The sequence below is a fragment of the Astyanax mexicanus genome, unplaced genomic scaffold (assembly GCF_023375975.1).
Source record: "Astyanax mexicanus isolate ESR-SI-001 unplaced genomic scaffold, AstMex3_surface scaffold_50, whole genome shotgun sequence".
Classification (NCBI taxonomy): Eukaryota; Metazoa; Chordata; class Actinopteri; order Characiformes; family Acestrorhamphidae; genus Astyanax; species Astyanax mexicanus.
Window position 1 is genome coordinate 89,867 of NW_026040060.1, and position 17,634 is coordinate 107,500.

At 50.6% G+C, this 17,634-nt stretch overlaps 1 protein-coding gene across 2 annotated transcripts in view; it reads right to left on the reverse strand.

The window, feature by feature from the left end:
• LOC125797555 (netrin-3-like) overlaps positions 1–17,634 on the reverse strand; it is a 275,873-nt gene that overhangs the window by 35,553 nt on the left and 222,686 nt on the right. For both annotated transcript variants that reach the window (XM_049474017.1, XM_049474018.1), the window contains exon 2: positions 8,549–9,825. In XM_049474017.1, the coding sequence (XP_049329974.1) occupies positions 8,549–9,578 (1,030 nt within the window). In that variant the 5' untranslated portion in view covers positions 9,579–9,825. The remainder of the gene's footprint in view (positions 1–8,548; positions 9,826–17,634) is intronic.

Below are 17,634 nucleotides of genomic sequence, written 5' to 3' on the forward strand. Positions count from 1 at the left end.
ATTACATTGGAGGGTTGCCAGGTTGGGCAAAAGTCTGTGGGAGTCCAGAGCGTGTGTGTGTGCGTGTGTGTGTGTGTATGAGAGAGAGAGTGTGTGTGTGTGTGTGTGTGTGTGAGAGAGAGAGAGTTGGGGGTTGTTGAAAGATGGAGGCAGTGGACCAGAACAGAGCAGATGGCATTGAGAGGGGGAGAAAAAGAACGAAACACTTACCTACCAGAGAGAGAGAGAGAGTGAGAGAGAGAGTGAGAGAGAGAGTGTGAGAGAGAGAGAGGGAGAGAGAGAGTGTGAGTGAGAGTGTGAGTGTGAGAGAGAGAGTGTGTGAGAAAGGGAGAGAGAGAGATTGTGAGTGTGAGAGAGAGAGGAGAGAGAGAGAGTGTGAGAAAGGGAGAGAGAGAGAGATTGTGAGTGTGAGAGAGAGAGGAGAGAGAGAGAGAGTGTGAGAAAGGGAGAGAGAGAGAGAGATTAATGTTAATTTCTGATACTAAATGGAGTGTCAAACACTTTAGCCAGAGGACATTACAGCATATACAATTGCTGTGCTCTCGCGCACTCTCTCTCTCTTACACCCACCCTCACTCTCTCTCATCCAGGTGTGTGATGGTAGGTGTGAGCTGGTGTTGGTAAAAGGTGTGCTACAAGTGCTAAAGCTGAACTGCCTCTCACCCTCACACTCTCTCACCCTCACAACCTCTCACCCTCACACCCTCTCACACTCATACCCTCAGCCTCACACCCTCTCACCCTCAGCCTCACACCCTCTCACACTAACACCCTCTCACACTCACACCCTCAGCCTCTCACCCTCACACCCTCAGCCTCTCAAATTCAAATTCAAATTCAAATGGCTTTATTGGCATGAATTGTAAACAACAACTGTTGCCAAAGCAAACAATTCAACAAATACAAAAATAATAATCAAATTATGACAAAATTGAAGGATAATAAATAAATTACAATATGTGAGAAAAAAAAAAAATAATAATAATAATAATTATAATAAGAAGTAAATGTACATATAGTTTATGCAATAATATATATATAATTATATAAGCAGGGTGGTTTAGTGTAGGGTGGGGCTCTGGTTTCTCAGGGTGTGGCAGTTGTGTACATATTTAGCAGATAATCCAGCACATTCTGGAATCTCTCCTAAATACAGTCTGATCAGATCTTCCTCTGTTATTAATCTGAGTGATGGGATGGTGGATGTGATGTTCTGTAGGAACTGGAGTCTGAGCTGGGTGTATTTAGAGCAGGAGGAGAGGAAGTGCTGCTCGGTTTCTACCTGCCCGGAGCTGCAGTGATCACACACTCGCTCTGCTCTGGGTCTCCAGTGTTTCCTCTGTCTCCCGCTCTCTATCTCCAGGCTGTGGGCACTGAGTCTGTACATCGTCAGCGTGTGTCTTTCTCTGGGGTTTTTAATTTTAGTCAGGTAATCTGCGAGGGTGTATTCTCTATTTAATGATCTGTAACATTCTAATTTATTAATGGAGGAAATTTCATGAAGCCAGTGATTAATATAGTCTGATTGCTGTGTTTTGTGGATGGTTTGGAGGTGTGTGTGTTTGAGGGTGTAGCAGGTGGTGGTGTGAAGGTGGTGGTGGTGTTTAATGTGTGTGAGAGGGTCTGTTTCTGGGTGTGTGCAGGTATTAAGGTATGCTGTGTGGTGATATGAGTCTGGGTGGGATTGGGACAGGTGAGAGTGGAATTTTAAAGCTCTGGTTATGATGGATAGGGAGAGAGGAAACTGGCCGAGCTCTGCTCTGCACGCCAGGTTCACCGTGCTGCGATGGACTTTTAAAATTTCTTTGCAGAATTCCAGGTGAAATTTTTCTATTGGATTCGTGTCCCATGATGCGTGTCCTTTATAAATTTTAGGTCCCCAAACTTCACTGCCATATAAAAGTATGGGTTTAATAATATAATTAAATATTTTTAGCCAGATTTGTATTGGAAGATTAAATTTGTTTAGGGATCTTTTGATGGTAAAAAATGCTTTTCTTGCTTTCTCTACCAGTGCATTCGTAGTCTTATTAAACCTGCCAGATGCACTTATTACCAGGCCCAGGTAATTGTAGTCCATACAGTGCTGTAGGGTTGTTCCTCTGAGTGTAAAGTGGAATTTAGATTTTTGTGATCTGGCTTTTTTTTGGAAAATCATTATTTTGGTTTTGTTGATATTAATGTCTAGGGCCCAATCTTGACAAAATTCTTCTAATATATTTAAATGTTGTTGTAAGGCTTCTGCTGTTGGAGCTAATAAAAGTAAATCATCTGCATATAATAGGAGTTTTATTTCTTTATCATTTAATTCAAGACCTAAGTTTGGAGAATTTTCAAGGGTTGTAGCCAATTTGTTGATGTATATGTTAAATAAAGTTGGGGATAGATTACATCCTTGATGCACTCCACGTCCTTGTTTAAAAAAATCTGTTCTTCTGGTCTCAATTTTTACTGCACATTTATTATCTTTATATTTGGATTTAATTAAATCATAAACCTTCCCCCCTATACCAGATTCAAGTAATTGGAGAAATAGTCCATTGTGCCAAATTGAGTCGAATGCTTTTTTAAAGTCTACGAAACAAGCAAATATCTTCCCTTTGGTTTTTTGATGGACGTGTTTTTGAATGAGTGCATCTAAGGTGTAAATATGGTCTGTGGTTCGGTGTTTAGGTAGAAATCCAATTTGACATTTTGATAGGGTATTATGTTCAGTTAAATATTTTAATAGCCTGGTGTTTAGTATACTGCAGAAGACTTTGCCTAAATTACTGTTTACACAGATACCCCTGTAGTTATTTGGGTCAAATTTATCACCATTTTTATAAATTGGAGTAATTAGACCTCTATTCCAGATTACAGGAAAAAATCCACAATTAAGTACTAGATTAAAAAGTTTTAGTATGGCCAATTGTAATTTGGGACTGCTGTGTTTTAACATTTCGTTTTTTATATTATCAATTCCGCAGGCTTTTCCTTGTTTTAGTAATTTGAGTGTTTCCTTTAATTCCTGTATGGATATGGGGTAGTCTAATGGAGACTGATTGTCTTTTATAGCTGATTCTAATGTACTGAGTTTTTCAGTGATGGTATTTTTGTTTGATTCATCTGGAGTTTTATAAAGGTCTTCAAAAAACATTTTCCATATTTTGCTATTTTTAATTGAGGTATTTTTAAGATTGGTTGTTGTAATATTTTTTTTCCATAAATCCCAAAAATAATTTTCTTTAATAGCTTTTTCCATTTTACTACATTGGGTTTCTGTGTATTGATATTTTTTAGTTCTAATTAATCGTTTGTATTGTCGTAATGTTTGAAAATATTCTAGTCGCAATTGTTGGTCATTTGGGTTCCTGTGTTTCCTGTTGGCTAAATTTCGTAATTGTTTTTTGGATGTTAAACATTCCTTGTCGAACCATTTTTCTTTTGGTTTTTGTTTCAATGTTTTGGTTATTAATGTCTTTAGATTTGACTTTTTAGTTAGTTGGTAAAAAAAATTATTTAGGCAATCAGTTGCCAGATTTATGTCTTTTTTGGTAGCTTGATAGTGTGTTTGAATAAATGTATCTAACATTTGTTTAATATTTTCAGAGTCCAGTGCTGTTGTGTAATTTGTGGTACTTTCTTCTGTCCATTTGTATGGTTTAGGGAGAGGGTAAGTGTCGGTGTCTGGGTCGTGTGTGTTGGTGTTAGTTGTTGATTTTTTCAGGTACAGGACTGTTTGGCAATGGTCTGAAAGATATAATTGTGGTAAGACTACGAATGCACTGATATGTCCTGGATTGATGTCTGTGATGGCGTAATCTACCACACTGCTGCCCAGTGCAGAGCTGTAGGTGAATCTGCCCAGCGAGTCTCCTCTGGTTCTGCCGTTAACGATGTACAGACCCAGGCCTTTACACAGCTGGAGGACGTGTTTTCCGTGTTTATTAATTACACTATCATAACTTTGTCTCTGAGTGGTTATGCTTCTCACCCTCACTATCTTTTACCCTCACACTCTCTCACCCTCCGCCTCACACCCCCTCACCCTCAGCATCTTACCCTTATACCCTCAGCCTCACACCCTCTCACACTCACACCCTCAGCCTCACACCCTCACACCCTCAGCCTCACACCCTCTCACACCCTCAGCCTCACACCCTCACACTCTCTCACCCTCACACCCTCTCACTCTCACACCCTCTCACCCTCACAACCTCAGCCTCACACCCTCACACCCTCTCACACTAACACCCTCTCACACTCACACCATCACACCCTCTCACACTAACACCCTCTCACACTCATACCCTCAGCCTCACACCCTCACACCCTCAGCCTCACACCCTCTCACACTAACACCCTCTCACACTCATACCCTCAGCCTCACACCCTCACACCCTCAGCCTCACACCCTCTCACACTAACACCCTCTCACACTCATACCCTCAGCCTCACACCCTCAGCCTCACACCCTCTCACACTCACACCCTCAGCCTCACACCCTCACACCCTCAGCCTCACACCCTCTCACACCCTCAGCCTCACACCCTCACACTCTCTCACCCTCACAACCTCTCACCCTCACACTCTCTCACCCTCACACCCTCTCACTCTCACACCCTCTCACCCTCACAACCTCAGCCTCACACCCTCACACCCTCTCACACTAACACCCTCTCACACTCACACCATCACACCCTCTCACACTAACACCCTCTCACACTCATACCCTCAGCCTCACACCCTCACACCCTCAGCCTCACACCCTCTCACACTAACACCCTCTCACACTCACACCCTCAGCCTCACACCCTCACCCTCACACTCTCTCACCCTCACAACCTCTCACCCTCACACTCTCACCCTCACACCCTCTCACTCTCACACCCTCTCACCCTCACACCCTCAGTCTCACACCCTCTCACACTAACACCCTCTCACACTCACACCCTCAGCCTCACACCCTGTCACCCTCACACTCTCTCACACTCTCACCCTCTCACCCTCACTCCCTCTCACACTCACACCCTCACATCTTCTTACCCTTACACCCTCAGCCTCTCACCCTCACACTCTCTCACCCTCAGCCTCACACCCCTCACCCTCAGCCTCTTACCCTTACACCCTCAGCCTTTCACCCTCACACTCTCTCACCCTCACACCCTCAGCCTCACACCCTCACATCCTCTCACCCTCACACTCTCTCACACCCTCTCACACTCACACCTTCACATCCTCTTACCCTTACACCCTCAGCCTCTCACCCTCACTATCTTTTACCCTCACACTCTCTCACCCTCCGCCTCACACCCCCTCACCCTCAGCATCTTACCCTTATACCCTCAGCCTCTCATCCTCACACTCTCTCAAACTCACACTCTCTCACCCTCATCATCTCACCCTCACACCCTCTCACCCTCACACCCTCTCACCCACACTCTCTCAGCCTCACACCCTCTCACCCACACCCTTAGACTCTCACCCTCACTCTCACACCCTCTCACCCTCACACACTCTCACCCTCAGCCTCAAACCCTCTCACCCACACTCCTGAGAGCCTTTTATAGAGCAGCAGGGGAAGATCTTTTACACCACAAGAGGGTGTAAAAGATCTTCCCCTGCTGCTCTATAAAAGGCTCTCACACACACACCGATAAACACACACACACACACACACACACACACACACACACACACACACACACACCGATAAACACACACACACACACACACACACACACACACCGATAAACACACACACACACCGATAAACACACACACACACACACACCGATAAACACACACACACACACACACACACCGATACACACACACACACACCGATACACACACACACACACACACACACACACACACACACACACCGATACACACACACACACACACACACCGATACACACACACACACACACACACACACCGATACACACACACACACACCGATACACACACACACACACACCGATAAACACACACACACACACCGATAAACACACACACACACACACACACACCGATACACACACACACACACACCGATAAACACACACACACACACACACACACCGATACACACACACACACACACACACCGATAAACACACACACACACACCGATACACACACACACACACACACCGATACACACACACACACACACCGATAAACACACACACACACACCGATAAACACACACACACACACACACCGATACACACACACACACACACCGATAAACACACACACACACACCGATAAACACACACACACACACCGATAAACACACACACACACACACACCGATACACACACACACACACACCGATAAACACACACACACACACCGATACACACACACACACACACCGATAAACACACACACACACACCGATAAACACACACACACACACCGATACACACACACACACACACCGATACACACACACACACACACACACCGATACACACACACACACCGATACACACACACACACACACACACACACCGATACACACACACACACACCGATACACACACACACACCGATACACACACACACACACACACACACCGATACACACACACACACACACACACACACCGATAAACACACACACACACACACACACCGATACACACACACACACACACACACACCGATAAACACACACACACACACACACACACCGATACACACACACACACACACACACACACCGATAAACACACACACACACACCGATACACACACACACACACACACACACACCGATACACACACACACACACCGATACACACACACACACACACACACACACCGATACACACACACACACACACCGATACACACACACACACACACACACCGATACACACACACACACACATACACACACACATACACACACACACACACACCGATACACACACACACACACACACGCACACTTCAGAAATGAGCTGTGTGTGTGTGTGTGTGTTGCCTGACAGAGCCAACATTCCCTACCAGACATCCACACCCATACTCTCTCACACACACACACACACACACACACACACACACACACACACACACAGTGAGACTCCAGTCCCGCTGGCTGTGCTATGGTAACAGTAACATTATGTCTGTTCTGAGTTAATCAGAACTGCTCCAGAAACAATGAACCAAAACATATCACTCACATTTTCCACTCTGTGTGTGAGTGTGTGAGTGTGTGTGTATGTGGGTGTGAGTGTGTGTGTGTGTGTGTGAGAATTAGTGAATGTGTGTGTAAAGAGAATGTGAGGGATAAGCAGTAGCATAAGGAGTAAAGGGAGGGTAGCAGGGCTTTGGGGTGGTCACTGGACTTAAACCGACACACTGAAAGCCTCACTCTGCCTAGTGACTGTGTGTGTGGGTGGGTGTGTTTGAGTGTGTTTGAGTGTGTGTGTGTGTGAGTGTGTGTGAGTGTGTAAAGGCAGGAGTAAAAGGTTACAGGCTCACTAAATGCAAAATGATGAATCTTGTCTTTTTTCCTGTAGCTATTGGTCTCATCCCATCACATCCATCCAGCCTCGTCACACCCATACCGGCCTCGTCCCGCATCACTACCGGCCTCGTCCCGCATCACTACCGGCCTCGTCCCGCATCACTACCGGCCTCGTCCCGCATCACTACCGGCCTCGTCCCGCATCACTACCGGCCTCGTCCCGCATCACTACCGGCCTCGTCCCGCATCACTACCGGCCTCGTCCCGCATCACTACCGGCCTCGTCCCGTATCACTACCGGCCTCGTCCCGTATCACTACCGGCCTCGTCCCGTATCACTACCGGCCTCGTCCCGCATCACTACCGGCCTCGTCCCGCATCACTACCGGCCTCGTCCCGTATCACTACCGGCCTCGTCCTGCATCACTACCGTCCCACATCACTACCATCTTGCATTACTGGGCTCAGAACTAATCAGAACTAACTCTTTGTCTCTATCCCTCTCTTAGATACTGACTGCCCACCTGTCCAGACCGACGCTGGAAGACTGTTTTCCTTCCACAGACCTGCTCACCTGTTTCTCTACACTCTGTAAGTTTAACCTGTGATGATTCTCTCTGATCAGTCTGAACATCACAGTCCCTCCTCACACTTTAATCTGTGAGCAAGAAGAGAATTAAAGTACTGAAACCCAGTTAACAAATTTACCAAAAGCCTATAGGAGGTGAGAGGAGGGGAAAAGCACTACAGTACCGCTGTTCTGATCTGTTCCAGATTTAGACTGTGATCAAGTTCTAACAAGCCTGAAACAGATCAGAATCAAAATTCCCCTCATTACTCAGCGATCACTAGACGTGAGTGTGAGTAGTGTGTGTATAGTGTGTGTGTAGTGTGTGTCCTCTGATTACACAATCAATGTAACAACAATGCTTCTCACTCAGGCATCTCAGACTGTTAATGTGTACAATAATATATGAGAATAATATATCTGAACATGGAATGACATCATGCAGTGTGTGTGTAGTGTGTATAATGTGTGTGTGTGTGTATAGTGTGTGTGTTGAGACTCACGCATGCACTCATTGGCTTCGCGGGCGTTGGCGCGCTGCCAGGGCCGGTCGTAGTGGAAGGGTTTACAACGGTCGCACTCCGGACCCTCTGTGTTGTGTTTGCAGTCGCACACAGTCTTCCCGTCTTTTTCTCTTATGCACCGGGAGGCGTGGCCATTACACTTGCACCTGCCCCCCACCTGGAAGTCAGACACAGCATAGTAGTATGATGACATCACCCCAGGTGTACCGAAAGGGTCGTGTCCCTCTCTGCCGGGCAGTTCTCTGGGCGTTTGTGGACGGCTTAACACCACCCGGATGTCTGTGACGGTCACCCAGTCCTGCAGAACCGGGCTGGAGTCGAAGTCTTTTCCTGACGGACGTCCGTCCAACGTGCTGAAAGCGATAATTGCACTGCTCTGTGGCGACGGGTCGGTGTGGCTGTCTGTGCACAGTGGCTCCTGTTCGTTTTGTTTGGTGATCACGGCTCTGTTGGGCCGGTTGTAAACCCGTCTGCACTGGGAGGAGTAAAACTGAAAGGGCGTCCAGCTGCGGCCGTAGTCCATGCTCTTGTAGATGGCCATGGAATCTGGCCGTGGAGAACAGAACTGGAGGCTGACGTACGTGATCTCAAATTTCTTGCCCAGCGAAAGTGTAAGAGTCACGTTCAGTGGTGCCCCCTGCAAGTTTTCTGACACCCAGCAGGTCAGGTTGTGTGCAGAGTTAAGGTCAGTGAGGTAGGAGGCGGGGTGGGCAAGCCGAGGATCTGAGGCGTCGCAGGTGCTACAGGAGCGCACCGGGGGACGCTGTTCGCGCTCGATGACACCACAGTGGCGCGAAGTAGGGCTTCCGCACACGCTCGACGCAACCACTTCCTGTCCGAATGCGGCGTTCACAAATTCTGGGATACAGCGGCGGGCGGAGCCTGTGTCCTCGTAGCAGGGATCAGGGGGTGGGGCCTGTTGGCCAGAGAATGGGTTAGAGTTCTCAGGAAGGTTCAGAGACATGCCTACCAGTGAGTAGATGAGCAGGAATGTGTAGAGGTCTGTCATGCTGGCAGAGGGCTGGGAAACGAGAAATAAAGGGAGGGGCGAAGTCTGAACGGGAAGTAAAGAACAGGAAATAAACAAATCCAACCGTGGAGCCTCTTTACTGAGCAGGGTCCGTCACGAGGGCAGGGTCTCGCGGATGGGTGTTGTGTCTACATGAGGACATCTTGGGCAGGATCTGCCCAGGAGAAAAATGAGAACTGATGCCCGGTGCTCCTCGCCAGGGTGTCCGCCCAGTCTGCACGAGTTTCTGTGAACAACGAGAGCACAGTGAGAACACCAACACAAACATTCAGCTCACCGAGATCACACTCATCTTCTGCTCCCACACTCACACCTACAGGACCTCAGCCGGAGAGCAGCATTAGGGTTTAAGGCTGGAATACAATATAAATATTTACAGTACAGTACATATTTACATTTCTAGATGGTTTAAAGTACTTTTTCTAGATCCTCCTTCAAACACTTTAAAGAAAAGGGTTCTGTACAGAGGTGTAAAGGCTCTTTACACTATAGCGTAGAATCAGTTTTTGGTTCTACGCTGAACTGTTTTAAAGCTAAAGGTTCTGTAGTGTAGAGAGGAATCAAACAGCTCTACCTTCAGTCTTCATGTTCCTAAACAGAATCATCAAATTCATTGAAGAACCTCGGAAAAAAACACCTTGTTTAAGACTGTATGAAAATTTTATCACACCCAGTATTATGATGGTTTCTGGGTAATGTGATCATAAGTGTGCAGAATGTGCGAATGTAAGAAGTGTGAACAGTTGTGAACAGGATACAGTACATCTGGAGGAGACTCCCCCTCGCTCACTCCTGCATCCCCCTCGCTCACTTCTGCACCCCCTCGCTCACTCCTGCATCCCCCTTACTCACTCCTGCATCCCCCTCGCTCACTCCTGCATCCCCCTTACTCACCCCTGCATCCCCCTCGCTCACTCCTGCATCCCCCTTACTCACTCCTGCATCCCCCTTACTCACTCCTGCATCCCCCTTACTCACTCCTGCATCCCCCTCGCTCACTCCTGCATCCCCCTCACTCACTCCTGCATCCCCCTCGCTCACTCCTGCATCCCCCTTACTCACTCCTGCATCCCCCTCGCTCACTCCTGCATCCCCCTCACTCACTCCTGCATCCCCCTTACTCACTCCTGCATCCCCCTTACTCACTCCTGCATCCCCCTTACTCACTCCTGCATCCCCCTCGCTCACTCCTGCATCCCCCTCGCTCACTCCTGCATCCCCCTCGCTCACTCCTGCATCCCCTCGCTCACTCCTGCATCCCCCTCGCTCACTTCTGCACCCCCTCGCTCACTCCTGCATCCCCCTTACTCACTCCTGCATCCCCCTCGCTCACTCCTGCATCCCCCTTACTCACTCCTGCATCCCCCTTACTCACTCCTGCATCCCCCTCGCTCACTCCTGCATCCCCCTCGCTCACTCCTGCATCCCCCTCGCTCACTCCTGCATCCCCCTTACTCACTCCTGCATCCCCCTCGCTCACTCCTGCATCCCTCTCACTCACTCCTGCATCCCCCTTGCTCACTCCTGCATCCCTCTCACTCACTCCTGCATCCCTCTCACTCACTCCTGCATCCCCCTCGCTCACTCCTGCATCCCTCTTACTCACTCCTGCATCCCCCTCACTCACTCCTGCATCCCCCTTGCTCACTCCTGCATCCCCCTCGCTCACTCCTGCATCCACCTTACTCACTCCTGCATCCCCCTCGCTCACTCCTGCATCCCCCTCGCTCACTCCTGCATCCCCCTTACTCACTCCTGCATCCCCCTCGCTCACTCCTGCATCCCCTTTACTCACTCCTGCATCCCTCTCACTCACTCCTGCATCCCCCTTGCTCACTCCTGCATCCCTCTCACTCACTCCTGCATCCCTCTCACTCACTCCTGCATCCCCCTCGCTCACTCCTGCATCCCCCTTACTCACTCCTGCATCCCTCTTCCTCACTCCTGCATCCCCCTCACTCACTCCTGCATCCCCCTTGCTCACTCCTGCATCCCCCTCGCTCACTCCTGCATCCCCCTTACTCACTCCTGCATCCCCCTTACTCACTCCTGCATCCCTCTCACTCACTCCTGCATCCCCCTTGCTCACCCCTGCATCCCCCTCGTTCACTCCTAAATCCCTCAAATCCCTCTTACTCACTCCTAAATCCCTCTTACTCACTCCTAAATCCCTCTTACTCACTCCTGCATCCCCCTCGTTCACTCCTGCATCCCTCTTACTCACTCCTGCATCCCCCTCGCTCACTCCTGCATCCCCCTCGCTCACTCCTGCATCCCCCTTACTCACTCCTGCATCCCCCTTACTCACTCATGCATCCCCCTTACTCACTCCTGCATCCCCCTCGCTCACTCCTGCATCCCCCTCGCTCACTCCTGCATCCCCCTCGCTCACTCCTGCATCCCCCTCGCTCACTCCTGCATCCCCCTCGCTCACTCCTGCATCCCCCTCGCTCACTCCTGCATCCCCCTCGCTCACTCCTGCATCCCCCTTACTCACTCCTGCATCCCCCTCGCTCACTCCTGCATCCCCCTCGCTCACTCCTGCATCCCCTTCGCTCACTCCTGCATCCCCCTCGCTCACTCCTGCATCCCCCTCACTCACTCCTGCATCCCTCTTCCTCACTCCTGCATCCCCCTCACTCACTCCTGCATCCCCCTCACTCACTCCTGCATCCCCTTTGCTCACTCCTGCATCCCCTTTGCTCACTCCTGCATCCCCCTCGCTCACTCCTGCATCCCCCTTACTCACTCCTGCATCTCCCTTGCTCACCCCTGCATCCCCCTCGTTCACTCCTAAATCCCTCAAATCCCTCTTACTCACTCCTAAATCCCTCTTACTCACTCCTGCATCCCCCTCGTTCACTCCTAAATCTCCCTCGTTCACTCCTGAATGACCATTGCTTACTACTGCACCTCCCTCGTTCACTCCTAAATCCCTCTTACTCACTTCTGCATCCCCCTCGCTCACTCCTGCATCCCTCTTACTCACTCCTGCATCCCCCTCACTCACTCCTGCATCCCCCTTGCTCACTCCTGCATCCCCCTCGCTCACTCCTGCATCCCCCTTACTCACTCCTGCATCCCCCTCGCTCACTCCTGCATCCTCCTCGCTCACTCCTGCATCCCCCTTACTCACTCCTGCATCCCCCTTACTCACTCCTGCATCCCCCTCGCTCACTCCTGCATCCCCCTTACTCACTCCTGCATCCCCCTTACTCACTCCTGCATCCCCCTTACTCACTCCTGCATCCCCCTTACTCACTCCTGCATCCCCCTTACTCACTCCTGCATCCCCCTCGCTCACTCCTGCATCCCCCTCGCTCACTCCTGCATCCCCCTTGCTCACTCCTGCATCCCCCTTACTCACTCCTGCATCCCCCTCGCTCACTCCTGCATCCCCCTTGCTCACTCCTGCTTCCCCTTCGCTCACTCCTGCATCCCCCTCGCTCACTCCTGCATCCCCCTCGCTCACTCCTGCATCCCTCTCACTCACTCCTGCATCCCCCTTGCTCACTCCTGCATCCCTCTCACTCACTCCTGCATCCCCCTCGCTCACTCCTGCATCCCCCTCGCTCACTCCTGCATCCCCCTCACTCACTCCTAAATCCCTCAAATCCCTCTTACTCACTCCTGCATCCCTCTCACTCACTCCTGCATCCCTCTCACTCATCCCTCTCACTCACTCCTGCATCCCTCTTACTCACTCCTGCATCCCCCTCACTCACTCCTGCATCCCCCTCGCTCACTCCTGCATCCCCCTCACTCACTCCTGCATCCCCCTTGCTCACTCCTGCATCCCCCTCGCTCACTCCTGCATCCCCCTCACTCACTCCTGCATCCCTCTTACTCACTCCTGCATCCCCCTCACTCACTCCTGCATCCCCCTCGCTCACTCCTGCATCCCCCTCACTCACTCCTGCATCCCCCTTGCTCACTCCTGCATCCCCCTCGCTCACTCCTGCATCCCCCTCACTCACTCCTGCATCCCCCTTGCTCACTCCTGCATCCCCCTCGCTCACTCCTGCATCCCCCTCGCTCACTCCTGCATCCCCCTCGCTCACTCCTGCATCCCCTTTGCTCACTCCTGCATCCCCCTCGCTCACTCCTGCATCCCCCTTACTCACTCCTGCATCCCCCTCGCTCACTCCTGCATCCCCCTCGCTCACTCCTGCATCCCCCTCGCTCACTCCTGCATCCCCCTCGCTCACTCCAGCATCCCCCTCGATCACTCCTGCATCCCCCTCGCTCACGCCTGCATCCCCTCCCTCACTCCTGCATCCCCCTCGCTCACTCCTGCATCCCCCTCGCTCACTCTTGCAACCCCCTCGCTCACTCCTGCAACCCCCTCGCTCACTCCTTCACCCCCCTCGCTCACTCCTGCATCCCCCTCGCTCACTCCTGCATCCCCCTCGCTCACTCCTGCATCCCCCTCGCTCACTCCTGCATCCCCCTCGCTCACTCCTGCATCCCCCTCGCTCACTCCAGCATCCCCCTCGATCACTCCTGCATCCCCCTCGCTCACGCCTGCATCCCCTCCCTCACTCCTGCATCCCCCTCGCTCACTCCTGCATCCCCCTCGCTCACTCCTGCAACCCCCTCGCTCACTCCTGCAACCCCCTCGCTCACTCCTTCACCCCCCTCGCTCACTCCTGCATCCCCCTCGCTCACTCCTGCAACCCCCTCGCTCACTCCTGCAACCCCCTCGCTCACTCCTGCATCCCCCTCGATCACTCCTGCATCCCCCTTACTCACTCCTGCACGCCTTAAGAGCCAAACCAGGCATGAAACTCTTCTAAACACCCTCACTTTAGACCTGTCACTGTGTATTTAAGTTTGTGTGTGTGTGTGTGTGTGTGTGTGTGTGTCTTTGTGTGTGTGTGTGTGTGACTGTGTTTGACTGTGTGTGAGTGTGTGTGATGTGTGTGTGAGTGTGTGTGTGAGTGAGTGTGTGTCTGTGCTGAATATCAATGTGGCCAAGAGGCCTCTTGGAGTGAACGTTTTACTCCAGCACAAAAACCTGCACCCCTCCAACAGCCGACACACTGATCCACTCAACCACCAAGTACACGCCCACAAAACTGCCTTATAGACACCCACATTACTACCTTATATACACCCACATTACTACCTTATATACCCCCACATTACTACCTTATATACACCCACATTACTACCTTATATACCCCCACATTACTACCTTATATACCCACATTACTACCTTATATACAGGTGAGGGAAGGTGTCAGTAATGTTGTGGTGAGGTGAGAGAAGGTGTCAGTAATGGGGTGAGGTGAGGTAGGGTCAGTAATGTTGGGCTGAGGTGAGGTAGGGTCAGTAATGTTGGGGTGAGGTGAGGTAGGGTCAGTAATGTTGGGGTGAGGTGAGAGGAGGTGTCAGTAATGTTGGGGTGAGGTGAGGGGAGGTGTCAGTAATGTTGGGGTGAGGTGAGGTAGGGTCAGTAATGTTGGGGTGAGGTGAGAGGAGGTGTCAGTAATGTTGGGGTGAGGTGAGGGGAGGTGTCAGTAATGTTGGGGTGAGGTAAGAGGAAGTGTCAGTAATGTTGGGGTGAGGTGAGGGAAGGTGTCAGTAATGTTTTTGTGAGGTGAGTGAAGGTGTCAGTAATGCTGGGGTGAGGTGAGGGGAGGTGTCAGTAATGTTGGGGTGAGGTAAGGGGAGGTGTCAATAATGTTTAGGTGAGGTAAGGGGAGGTGTCAGTAATGTCTGGGTGCGGGAAGGGGAGGTGTCAGTAATGTTGGGATGAGGTGAGGTACGGTCAGTAATGTTGGGCTGAGGTGAGGTAGGGTCAGTAATGTTGGGGTGAGGTGAGGTAGGGTCAGTTATGTTGGGGTGAGGTGAGAGGAGGTGTCAGTAATGTTGGGGTGAGGTGAGGTGTCAGTAATGTTGGGGTGAGGTGAGGGAAGGTGTCAGTAATGTTGGGGTGAGGTAAGAGGAGGTGTCAGTAATGTTGGAGTGAGGTGAGGGAAGATGTCAATAATGTTGGGGTGAGGTGAGGGAAGGTGTCAGTAATGTTTTTGTGAGGTGATTGGAGGTGTCAGTAATGCTGGGGTGAGGTGAGGGGAGGTGTCAGTAATGTTGGTGTGAGGTGAGAGGAGGTGTCAGAAATGTTGGTGTGAGGTGAGAGGTGTCAGTAATGTTGGTGTGAGGTGAGAGGAGGTGTCAATAATGTTTAGGTGAGGTAAGGGGAGGTGTCAGTAATGTCTGGGTGCGGGAAGGGGAGGTGTCAGTAATGTTGGGATGAGGTGAGGTACGGTCAGTAATGTTGGGCTGAGGTGAGGTAGGGTCAGTAATGTTGGGGTGAGGTGAGGTAGGGTCAGTTATGTTGGGGTGAGGTGAGAGGAGGTGTCAGTAATGTTGGGGTGAGGTGAGGTGTCAGTAATGTTGGGGTGAGGTGAGGGAAGGTGTCAGTAATGTTGGGGTGAGGTAAGAGGAGGTGTCAGTAATGTTGGAGTGAGGTGAGGGAAGATGTCAATAATGTTGGGGTGAGGTGAGGGAAGGTGTCAGTAATGTTTTTGTGAGGTGATTGGAGGTGTCAGTAATGCTGGGGTGAGGTGAGGGGAGGTGTCAGTAATGTTGGTGTGAGGTGAGAGGAGGTGTCAGAAATGTTGGTGTGAGGTGAGAGGTGTCAGTAATGTTGGTGTGAGGTGAGAGGAGGTGTCAGTAATGTTGGGGTGAGGTGAGATGAGGTGTCAGTAATGTTGGGGTGAGGAAAGGTGTCAGTAATGTTGGGGTGAGGTGAGAGGAGGTGTCAGTAATGTTGGGGTAAGGTGAGAGGAGGTGTCTGTAATGTTGGAGTGAGGTGAGGGAAGGTGTCAGTAATGTTGGGGTGAGGTGAGATGAGGTGTCAGTAATGTTGGGGTGAGGTGAGAGAAGGTGTCAGTAATGTTGGGCTGAGGTGAGGGAAGGTGTCTGTAAAGTTGAGGTGAGGTGAGAGGAGGTGTCTGTAATGTTGGAGTGAGGTGAGGGAAGGTGTCAGTAATGTTGGGGTGAGGTGTCAGTAATGTCGGGGTGAGGTGAGGAAAGGTGTCAGTAATGGTATGAGGTGAGGAAAGGTGTCAGTAATGTTGGGGTGAGGTGAGGGAAGGTGTCAGTAATGTTGGGGTGAGGTAAGGGGATGTGTCAATAATGTTTAGGTGAGGTAAGGGGAGGTGTCAGTAATGTTGGAGTGAGGTGAGGGAAGGTGTCGGTAATGTTGGGGTGAGGTTAGGAAGGGTCAGTAATGTTTAGGTGAGGTGAGGGAAGGTGTCAGTAATGTTGGGGTGAGGTGAGATGAGGTGTCAGTAATGTTGGGGTGAGGTGAGGAAAGGTGTCAGTAATGGTAAGAGGTGAGGAAAGGTGTCAGTAATATTGGGGTGAGGTGAGGGAAGGTGTCAGTAATGTTGAGGTGAGGGGAGGTGTCAGTAATACTGAGATGAGGTGAGGGAAGGTGTCAGTAATGTTGGGGTGAGGTGAGGGGAGGTTTCAGTAATGTTGAGGTGAGGGAAGGTGTCAGTAATGTTGGGGTGAGGTGAGGGAAGGTGTCAGTAATGTTGGGGTGAGGTGAGGGAAGGTGTCAGTAATGTTGGGGTGAGGTGAGGGAAGGTGTCAGTAATGTTGGGGTGAGGTAAGAGGAAGTGTAAGTAATGTTGGGGTGAGGTGAGGGAAGGTGTCAGTAATGTTGGGGTGAGGTGAGGTAGGGTCAGTAATGTTGGGGTGAGGTGAGGTAGGGTCAGTAATGTTGGGGTGAGGTGAGAGGAGGTGTCAATAATGTTGGGGTGAGGTGAGTGGAGGTGTCAGTAATGTTTGGGGTGAGGTGAGGGAAGGTGTCAGTAATGTTGGGGTGAGGTAAGGGGAGCTTTCAGTAATGTTGAGTTGAGGGGAGGTGTCAGTAGTGTTGGGGTGAGGTGAGAGTAGGTGTCACTAATGTTGAATTGAGGTGAGGGGAGGTGTCAGTAGTGTTGGGGTGAGGTGAGGGGAGGTTTCAGTAATGTTGGGGTGAGGTGAGGTAGGGTCAGTAATGTTGAATTGAGGTGAGGGG